Source organism: Carex rostrata, chromosome 11 (genome assembly GCF_964058835.1).
Source record: "Carex rostrata chromosome 11, lpCarRost1.2, whole genome shotgun sequence".
Lineage (NCBI taxonomy): Eukaryota > Viridiplantae > Streptophyta > Magnoliopsida > Poales > Cyperaceae > Carex > Carex rostrata.
Window position 1 is genome coordinate 10,527,780 of NC_135928.1, and position 10,176 is coordinate 10,537,955.

The window sequence follows — 10,176 nt, forward strand, 5'->3', positions numbered from 1 at the left end:
GAATAGGCACCGGACACGTCGGTCACGCAAAAGTTATGATATCTCAGAGGGTACGCACTCCCGTGATCCCATGCCTTGTTGTGGTATCTCTTTTTCGATGCACGGCTATAACTTGATGTTGCTTTTGCACCATGTATTTTTTTATCTTATTTTTTTAAAAGTGTTTTCTCTCCTTATGCAAATGCACCCAACTTGTTACTAAAATAAAGTAATAACAAAAATTAAGAAATGGTGAGATATTTATTTTCATTTACATTTAGGAACAAATTTTATATTATTAAGATATAGTTGAACTTGTATAAAATATATGATCTCTATGTTAAAATTGTTCTGCATGCTTTCCATTTATTATTATTATTTTTTTATTTCTTGATGACAGTTAGAGTGGAAAAAAAATACCGTGCCGTGATTAACACGCTATGACTTTGGTCTCGTGCCGTGACTAAGTGAACAGTGACCCGTGCCGTGCCGTGTCCAAACGTATGATCACGTTTCTCACATTTAACTATTTTTTCATAATTTAAGTTAGTTTTTTCAAAATTCACAATTTGATTAAGACTTAATGGTTCTAATTACACATGACTTGCGTGATTACGTGCTGTGCTGTGATCAGATCTTTTGCGTGCCGTGCCGTGACTAAAATATCAAGAAGTAGTCATAACACGCGAATAATCGTAGCATAGAACAGTAACACGTGCTGTGCCGTGTCGTTCCGTGATGGAGCCGGCTCCGCCGTGCCATTTTTCCCACACTAATGACAGTATTTTTAGAAAATTTCCACGCTGTTAGCAAACAAATAATGGGTTCCATCTATTGGGATCATAACTGTAGCCGTTGACCGAGTTCAAATCCTCTGAGGTAACTCAACTTTTGATTTTGGATCTGGACCGTCTGATCAGAATCCAACCAATTCAATCCGAGATCAGACGATCCAGATCTAAATTTTCAAAATTTGAGTTACCTGAGGTGATATGAATTCCCCTCGACCAAACTCTAGAAACTATAAGTAGAAATAAAACTGTTCAAATGACCTTCTCAATTTCTAGTTTTTTCTACAAAGAGAAAGAAAGAGAGGGAGGGAGAAATGGGGACTTTACACAGAACAAAGAGCTCTTCAAATCCTGACCTCCTTTCTCTCCTCTCCTCTTCTTCGCATGAGCAACCTCACAAGAGAACCAACTCGGCCACCGACCTTGCCTCCTTCATCGACGCACCAGATCCTCTCCAGTCGGCTCCATCGTTCTCCATCTACGCCAACGATCCACCTTCGAACGATTTAAACCACGAACTAGACACGATCTATCGTGATTTCAACTTTGGCTCCGAGCACTCGGATCCAACAGAAAGTAGAGAGAAATGCGGTCATAATGCCGTACCTTTGTTTCTTGCAAGAGGCTTAGGGATTGATCGCCTTGGATCAGAGTTATTGGATGTTGGTGAGATGTTGAAAGGGAAGCGTCCTGTTTCTCATGGAAATGGAGAGGAAAATTTGGTGCTTGACATGGAATTGAAGAAAATTGTGGAGGAAGAGCCAGACAATGCAACGGCGTTGAAAGATTATGCACAATTTCTTCATCAGGTAAGAGATATCGTTAGAACTTTTTTTCCCCCATTTTATAGGAGCTATGTGTTAATTTTTCTTTTATAAGAAAGACGTTAAATGAAGGGAATATATATATTGAACCTTTTCACATAATCCATGGGATAGTAATTAAAGGGCACTTCTGAAAATTTTCTAATAATAATATATGAGGAGGAATCCACTTACAACATTTGTAAGTTACAACATCTTACAACAATTCAGTTTTGTAATTTCAAAGTTTAAACAGTCGATCCAAACCGTTCAACATGATCTCTATATTAAAATGTGTTTGGTGATCAAATTTTTCATTTTTTTTCATTTTTTTTACTATTTATCAAGTATTTTACAAAACTGCTGTTTTCAGGTCCAGAATTGTCTAAAAACAACAGTTTTGTACAATACTTAATAAATAGTAAAAAAATTCAAAAAAATGTAAAATTTGATGTTCATTGTCATAAATTAACTAGTTGTGCCTATAATAAGTGGCAAATAGACAACTCTGGATGTTTAATTGAACCGAACATTCTCCTTTACAACGGTCCAAAAAAATTTATCTGCTTTGTGATCTTTATTATAGTTATTGCTTAATTGAAAAAATATTTGTTGTAATATCTTTTTTTGAGTAGAACAAAGGAGATGCCAAGAGAGCCGAAGAGTACTATTCGCGTGCTATACTGGCGGACCCCAGCAACGGTGAGATATTGGCTCAGTACGCTAAGTTAGTGTGGTACCAGCATGCTGACGTGGAGCGATCTCTCAGTTACTTTCAGAAGGCGGTTCAGCTCTCTCCAGAAAACAGGTGCAACCATCATAATTTGCTTGTACTAGCACCAACATACCAGCCAATTTAATTTTGATCATGTCTCAGGGAAGTCTTGTGTCAAATATTGATCTTGAGTGAGAGAGAGAAATTGAACTGTTGGTATACCTCTCTTTCCTTGGTTATTCTACTGCTACACTCAATCCAGACACTTATACCAGAAAATGGGAAAATAAGACACTGCATGCTTTCTACTGGTAATAGCAAAAATTACCGAGTACGGAAAACCACTTACAGCTTATTAATTTAAAAATGCTATTAGATTTTGGACAGTTCCAGTAGGATGATGCTTTATTCACTTAATTTCTCTAGACGGGTGGTACTTTTGGAAGACCTGTTAACTTGTTAATATATACCGTACTTAGTTGATATTTTTCAAAAAAAAAAACTTAGGTTTCCTAATGGACCACTGTAACAAGGTTGCATAATTCACTATACTTGATTTATTGTTATTCACAGTAGACACAATTTAGTACCTTCCTCTTCTGTGATATGATACTGTCTGTTGTTTAAAAGAGTTGAATGGCAAATTATTACTATTTTTCAGTCTTGTTTTTAATAATAGGAACTTGAGGGGCTTCTTATTATAGTAGTGTGCACACCGATCATAGTGCTAAGTGGTAGTTCTTTGCAGTGACACAGAAAACATATTGAATTAATTCTACTTCAACAATTTTACAGTCATAATTATAAGTTCATTGAATGGTCGGGGTTGTTTAATTCCATGGCCAGACAGAGTTTCCTTTTCTCAGTTTGTTAATCAAATCCACTTGCTGTGCAATAACATTGGATATTTATAACTGTTGGATCATTTACAAATTGCATTGTTTGTGGGCATGCCTAACCTATAAAAAAATTATTCTGAATTTAGAAATTTGTGTTTACAAGTTTCTAAAAATAAAAGAACTTGCATTATTGAACCGGTGTAGCTTTACCCAGTGTAGCTTTACTGAATTTAGCATTTTGTCAACTTTCATTGTAGCATTACAAGGTCCTATGCAAGAGAAGTTACTTCTATTAACAAAACCATATAATAAATGGCTCCAATATACTTTGCTTACTATCTTTGCAATTTCTTGTCTATGCAGTCATGTTTTTGCGGCTTATGCGGGGTTCCTGTGGGAAACTGGTGATGATAACAAGCATGGCTATCAGAGCAATTTCCAATCTGAGTTTTCTGACGAAGTAGTGTTTCAGGATGATGGCTATCAGAGCAATTTCCAATCTGGGTTTTCTGACAAAGTAGTGTTTCAGGATGAAGCACCAGTTTTGACAACTTGAGCTAAGAATATGTTATGTAATAGCAAAACTAAAGCTAAATTGTAGATATCAGTAAGATCTAGCACATACAAATGTGGATGTCAAAATAAGATACAAAATGGTCTCAAGGAAATAATGAGATAAATTATACAAGCTATACTTCCGCACGATTTTAGGGAAATTTTGGCAACTCTTTTCTATCTTTAGACTGTTAATTTGGCGTGCATCACCAGGGCTATCTAACTTCACCGATAATTCCATGAAGTGGTAAAAGGAGAGGTAGGAGGAGCCTCTTAAGGGGTGGCAACGAGTTGGTTCGGTCTGAGCTAGGCCTTAACTCAACTTGTTAATTATGAACCGAGCTATAGCCGAGCGAGCTGGATATAGAGCATCAAGCTAAAATCTCAACTTGAAATGGTGACAAGTTAGCCCGAGCTAGCTTGCTGGGTTTGACTGGATTTTGTTTTAAAAAGAAATTAATAATACAAACTTTTTGAATCGAACTGGACCAAGTTAGATAGTATAAAATGTACATAGATTCATACAGATTTACAAATTGATACTTAGCCGAGTTGGCGAGTAAAGTAAACTCCAGCTTAAGCTCGTTAATTCCGTACCAAGCAGTTTTGCCACCCTTAGGCCCTCTTTTATCACTTTTGATTAACCTATATGTGCTAGAATACCGTTTGTTAATAGTAGACAAAACGATATACCAATAGATGAAAATGATTTGCTTTTATCATAATTCAAGGATTCCAATAGGTAACAAACCCAAAGAAGGCAAGAATTGCAAAAACGCTTAATTAAACCAAAAAGATAATGCCCTCGAAATAAACATACAAGTAACAAAAACGCTTCTCTGCATTACTAGACATGCTTCCTCTTCCAAAACTTGTACAAAAACTAAGAAAACAGACAAAAATGCTTTGACAGAAGCCCATTCAAAAAATAGCCGAGCTAGGTAACCTCAATATAAAGCTCTCACTTGACAAAATTACTGCCAGTCCAATTATAAAGGTACTAACAAATAGCTTAGCTTCCTGTAAAATTACCAAATAGGACATAAAACTGAAGAGCTTAAGCAAAGAATCTTCTTAAAAACTTTCCTACGAGGCAGTTCCGTTTCTAGAAGCCTGACCCCTTCGCATAGACCCAGGCCTGTGGGTATAATCTCGGTCGCTAGAAGACCTGCCCATACCACCGCTATAGCGACCTCTAGAAGGTTCTGAAGGGTAAATGCCACTACCTCCACCACCAGCCCTTCCTAGAAAAGTATCAACCGATAATTAGAACAGTATCTAGCACAATTTTACCAAAAAAAATGTTGTAGGCAAAAAAAGACGTTTACTTGGCCCATGAGATGAGCTGATGTTAGATTTTCTCCCCTCCACATAAATTTGCCTTCCTTTGAACTGGATAGGAGATGCCTGACGAAGATAGAATGAACAAAGGAATAAAATATCAGATGACCTGTCTTGGCATTCAGGTTGAAATTGCAACTCTGTTAAGACATGTCTAAATGTTGAATAAGTGCAAAACCAACCTTAATTGCATTCTGAACACCTGCAGCTTCTTCAAAGTCAATGAAGGCAAAAACCTGCCCCGTCTCCTGTAACAAACCAAAACTGAAAATTAGCAAAAGAAGTAATATTCAGAGTTTCAAGACAGTATTCATCTTAGTACACCATGCTAGATCTCTGTCAAGATATATACCTTTTTGCTCCTAATGGCAATACCATTAGGCTTTAGGCGTCCAAAGGCCTTGAAAACATGTTCCATGTCAGCTATCTGGGTCGAAGGTGCCAAGTTTCCAACATAAACCGACAATATTTCACCTAGAGATGATTCAACATTGAAGTAAATTACCGATATTAACAAATGTAATAACACCAACAAAACAAAAAAAATACCGTGTCCAAAACACACCTTCATCTTCAGCGATCGGCTGTTGAAGCGGCTCAGAGACAGGCTTTTCAAGCAGAGGTGCTGTGTTTGACAGGGGAGGCTGAACAACAGGCTTTGCCTCAGCAGGCGTGGGCCTCAATGCGCTCATCTTGTTCAAAGGAGCAGGGTTGTAATATGGCATCTGCACAGACTGTGACTGACCCTTTGCTCGCAACTGTTAAATACGACAAAGGGAAATATGTAAATTGTACCATATGTAATTGAATTAATTATTCATATCAAAGTAGAACTAATATATTGAAACTTACGACTGAAGCGTAACTAAGCTTAGGTTGTTCGCCGACAATAACTGGCTCAACTTCACGGGACTGAGCAGGCACTGGTACAGATTCTGGTTCAGGTTCAGGAGCTTCCACAGAGACTGCTGCCACAACATTGCTCTGGGATGGCTGTGGAGCTTCAGATAGTGCTGGTGTTGATAATGGGGTAACAACTGTTTCAGGTTCTGGTTCTGAAGCTGGAGGTGAGGATGGCTGAAGCGGTTCAGGTTCCATTTCTGTCATGTCTGGCTCAGGAATAGTAGGAATGGCCGGCTCTTGCAAAGTAGCCTCTTCTACAACTGGTTCTGGCTCAGGACAGGACTCAACTTGTGGCTCATGGATGCTGTACTTGTCAACTGTTTCACCCTCTGATTGTAGTGGGGCAACTATCTCCTTTGACTGAACTTCTACATTACAGTATAGTAGTGTCAGATAAAAAGTACCTCGAACTAAAATCATTTTTGTGGTAAAGAAACGTCTTTTTTTGCTGTAACAGGTCAGTTTTCACGTATCAATACTGATCCATACAAGTCAATTTTGTAAGTTCCATTTTATATGTATCAGATCATATATCCCAGCAACAAGTGAAGAATGACCATACCTGATTCCTCGGGTTCTGGATTGGAAATCGGAATCTTAGCGCCAAACCCATTTTGCATGAAAACAGGCAAGGAACCAACAAACTGAGGACCTTGCTCTTGGTCGAGGACGTGAAACATGTCGTTAAGCACAAAGTAGCCTTTCTCCTGAGGCGCCAGGAAAAAGCTCTGGATAAATCGGCGGCGGTAGGGCCAGTCCCGCATCTGCACGAGTCCTGAGACCATCACCAGGATCCCACCACTCCATGATTCAAGACAATTCCACGTCTTTATTTCTATAGTGCTAATGTTTAAACTCATGATCAAACTGTGGATTTGCTGATAAGAAACATTAGAAGACATCCATGTTACTATTTCAAAAGTAAAAGAGGTGGTTTTATTTTTTCCAAATTTTATCAAAATGCTTTAAAAATAAGAAAGAGAAGGTTACAAAAACACCCATTTTTCTTCTTTTAAAAATTGCTGAAGGATGAAACAAAGAAATCAGTAATTTTAAATTATTTTCTCAGTTTTATGAATGCATTATTGAACTGTTCCAACTTTTACAACTTCATTTGCAATTTTGAAAGATACAACGTGAAGATGTAAGAAGTACAACCAGCATATTTTTGGAAGGGCTTAATTCTGTAGTATATAATTATGACAAGAGAATTCCAGGTCAAAAGAATTGAAAATGTTGAACTTTGTAATTCAGCCCTTATTAGTACCCCTAAGCATTTCCTTCTTTACAAGATGAATGATGTTCTGTAGAAGTAAAGAAATTGCAACTACCTATTTCCTCCACTTGAGACAGAAATAGCAATTCAAATCCTTTGGGTAAATAATAACCAAAATTGAAATTATCAACCACTAGACTTATGTCAAAAAACAATAATTAAACTTAAAATTTACCAAGTTCTCAATCAATTACTACCAAAATTGCGTAAATAACACAAGTTCGCGCAAGTTTAGAAAAGATTTTACAGAGCTATTGAAATCGTATAAAGCGTTCATTTTTTAAGAGCATATTAAATAAATACCAGCATTCCGACAGCAGTTGCGGTCTCCATTGTAGCAATATCAAGTCTGACCATAGTGCTTGCATTATTGTAGAACTGATGAACCAGTTGTGGCTGTGTCTGAAGCATCTGATAGTAGTTAGTTGCAAAGTACGAGCCAATCTGCACCATCCATTTCAATCTCTCAGATATGGTCGAAAAGGTAAGTTAAAGAACCAAAGAGTTACATTTCGACAAAATCAGGGGTAAAAAATGTAGCTGAATCAGATGCCAGCATCTGACTGACAGTTCACAGAAAGGAAACAAATTTATCTAACCAACATGATTGGTTATGCCTATTACTTGAATACTATGATTAGGTCGGAAAAGAAAACTGCTTTTAACCAACAATAGCACCAGACATGAACTCGCAAAATTGACAAATACAGCAGAGCATGCACATTATTCACCAGAAAAAATGATAAACAATCCGACACCCAAATCCAATCTGCTTGATTTCTGTACCTGGAATTGATTCATTTGACCAGGAAACGGAGCCGCCATTTTTCTCTGTCAAACCCTAGATCCGGAGCACAACGGAGGCAAAAGCTCAGGCAACAGATCCCGGATCCCACGATCCGGATGTGATCGATCGATCGATGCACAGAGGAAAGAAGAGGATGGAGAGATCGAGAAGAACTGGAAGAGATATTTTATGTATGATTTCGATCTATAAAAGGATTTCTAAAGTCGGTTTATTTTCTCCCTTTATAGCCTCTCTCGTTGGGGTTTTTCATCCTCTTTCGGCTACGACGAAACTTGGAATTTGTATCCTCTGCATTAACTCAAAAAGGAATTTTTTGAGTTTATAATCTGAACCATTCAATCCGCTTTAATATCTGTGTGAATCTGGCGGACTAGATCCGCACTAATATTAAAGGATCCAGGTGTTAAAATCAGACGGCTGGATTGATTCCGTTTAAAATCAGACGGTCGAAATTCATTAACTCAAGATTTTTTTTCAGTTAATGCAGAGGATATGTGTTCCGAAACTTGGGGTAAAGATTTTAACAGATTAGGTTTGGCTTCATGAAGCACACTGGCTATAGAATAAAAACAGGGCTGCACATGGTCTGTGCGCTGCATGAAGTAAAAACTACTCTGCTAAAATCTTTACCCGAAACTTGCGCCTCCATTGAGGTGCCTGATAATTACTAATTGGTTTATGGACACGGTCCACAAGATAACCTAGTCCGGTTTTATTATTAGGTATTTATTTAGGTCCGTTGTTTCTTTGTTTAAATATAAATAAATTAATCAGGCTTGAGCCCAGAAAAAAAAAAAAGAGAGAGAGAGAGAGAGAGACATCTTGGTGTGTTTGATAGAGTAAGAATAGCACTAGTCCGAAAATAGTACTATTTTTTTAAGCTATTTCATGTTTGAATGGAATAAGAATATCACTAACGTACTATTTTTTGTTTATCTTATATGAATTAGCTTACTATTTTACTAACCCAACCATTTAACATCTTTGTGTTTGCATGATTAATGAGGAAAAATAAATTTATCTTTTCTTTCCTTCTTATTTCTTATTTGGTTGGTTAAAATTTAGAAGGTTAATAAGAAATTCGATGGCGTAGAATTGTGACAAAAGAAATTGTATAAGAATTATATAGGTAAGATATAGCGTTAGGTGTTTGTGTTATTTTTTCTAAAAATATATGTAACAAAATTACTTTTCCTCTGTTACACCTCAAATTGAAAAGAAAACCAATTATATTGATTACAATATATTACAAGGTTAAACCTTTCACCTCCTGTATCCTTCACCTTCGATATAATTTTGTCAACCAAATACGATTCGATGAAAAAAATTATTTTCTTTCCATTCCCTTCCTTCCTCTACTCTCCATCCAAACAAGGTGTAAATAAATATACATTACTGAACACCATAACTTCACTCAAAATACCAGATAAACTAATCCAACCATAACCAAAGGAAAAAAAAAACAAAGCTTGTGATTTTATTGTACTAGTGTCTAGTGTCAACCAACCTCCAATTTTGCTTCTCATGAAAGTACACTATAAACAATGATGATAGGCCCACGAACTAAAGGCCCCCAAAATTATTATGAGCCTAGTACCAAGCTCGTTGAAAAAAGTATGGTATATATTATAAGATATGGGCTACGGTGAGTTGCGAAGTAAAGCAACTATTTTACTTTACACTCATATTTTGCGATTTAAAAGTCCAAACGACCGATCCGAACCGCTCATCATGATTTCCATATTGAAATGTGTTTGGAGACTAAATTTTACAATTTTTGGAATTTTTTTTACTATTTACTAAGCAATTTTGAAAATCGCTGATCCGTTGATCCAGAAATTTTTACTGCTTTTTACTGTTCACAACAAAACAGTAATTTTCAAAATTGCTTAATAAATAGTAAAAAAATTTCAAAAAAATGTAAAATTTGGTCTCCAAGCACATTTCAATATGAAGATCACATCTAACGGTTCGGATCGGTCGTTTGGACTTTCAAAATGAAAATACGGCGTGAAGTAGAAACGCGTTTTACTTCGCAACTCACCGTAGCTCATCTCTATATTATAAGAGAAAAGGTAATGTCCCCCGGGCTACAGTCCCCCAAAAATCTCTGTGTATAAGGGCCTTCCCTTTTTAGCTTAGTTCTGACGCGTTTTTAACTGCCAC

At 36.8% G+C, this 10,176-nt stretch overlaps 2 protein-coding genes across 4 annotated transcripts; one reads left to right on the forward strand and one right to left on the reverse strand.

Moving 5' to 3' along the window:
• Positions 1-1,034: 1,034 nt before the first annotated feature.
• LOC144562281 (uncharacterized) lies at positions 1,035-3,855 on the forward strand. 2 transcript variants are annotated; one of them, XM_078311484.1, is made up of 4 exons: positions 1,035-1,579; positions 2,209-2,381; positions 3,491-3,574; positions 3,632-3,855. In XM_078311484.1, exons 1-4 carry the CDS (start codon positions 1,085-1,087, stop codon positions 3,681-3,683), a joined length of 804 nt encoding a protein of 267 aa, XP_078167610.1. In that variant the 5' UTR covers positions 1,035-1,084; the 3' UTR covers positions 3,684-3,855. The 2 variants fall into 2 exon arrangements, with proteins under 2 accessions (XP_078167610.1, XP_078167608.1); XM_078311482.1 differs by having other exon boundaries at positions 3,491-3,855.
• A 594-nt stretch (positions 3,856-4,449) lies between these two features.
• On the reverse strand, positions 4,450-8,286 carry LOC144562282 (nuclear transport factor 2-like). 2 transcript variants are annotated; one of them, XM_078311485.1, is made up of 9 exons: positions 7,989-8,286; positions 7,506-7,646; positions 6,489-6,804; positions 5,876-6,294; positions 5,589-5,781; positions 5,376-5,497; positions 5,206-5,271; positions 5,011-5,089; positions 4,450-4,926 (listed from the first exon to the last, which is right to left on the reverse strand). In XM_078311485.1, the coding sequence occupies exons 1-9, from the start codon at positions 8,025-8,027 to the stop codon at positions 4,769-4,771; spliced, it is 1,533 nt and encodes a 510-aa protein (XP_078167611.1). In that variant the 5' UTR covers positions 8,028-8,286; the 3' UTR covers positions 4,450-4,768. The 2 variants fall into 2 exon arrangements, with proteins under 2 accessions (XP_078167611.1, XP_078167612.1); XM_078311486.1 differs by having other exon boundaries at positions 5,876-6,291; positions 7,989-8,233.
• Positions 8,287-10,176: the final 1,890 nt, after the last annotated feature.

Excerpts from the sequence above, each read along its gene's own strand:
- LOC144562281 (XM_078311482.1), top strand. The coding sequence starts at position 1,085 with ATGGGGACTTTACACAGAACAAAGAGCTCTTCAAATCCTGACCTCCTT. Across the intron at positions 1,580-2,208 it reads ATGCACAATTTCTTCATCAG|AACAAAGGAGATGCCAAGAG; the intron begins GTAAGAGATATC and ends TTTTTTGAGTAG. Across the intron at positions 2,382-3,490 it reads CAGCTCTCTCCAGAAAACAG|TCATGTTTTTGCGGCTTATG; the intron begins GTGCAACCATCA and ends TTGTCTATGCAG.
- LOC144562282 (XM_078311485.1), bottom strand. The coding sequence starts at position 8,027 with ATGGCGGCTCCGTTTCCTGGTCAAATGAATCAATTCCAG. Across the intron at positions 6,805-7,505 it reads CAACTGCTGTCGGAATGCTG|CAAATCCACAGTTTGATCAT; the intron begins GTATTTATTTAA and ends GTTTCTTATCAG. Across the intron at positions 5,272-5,375 it reads TTGCCATTAGGAGCAAAAAG|GAGACGGGGCAGGTTTTTGC; the intron begins GTATATATCTTG and ends GGTTTGTTACAG.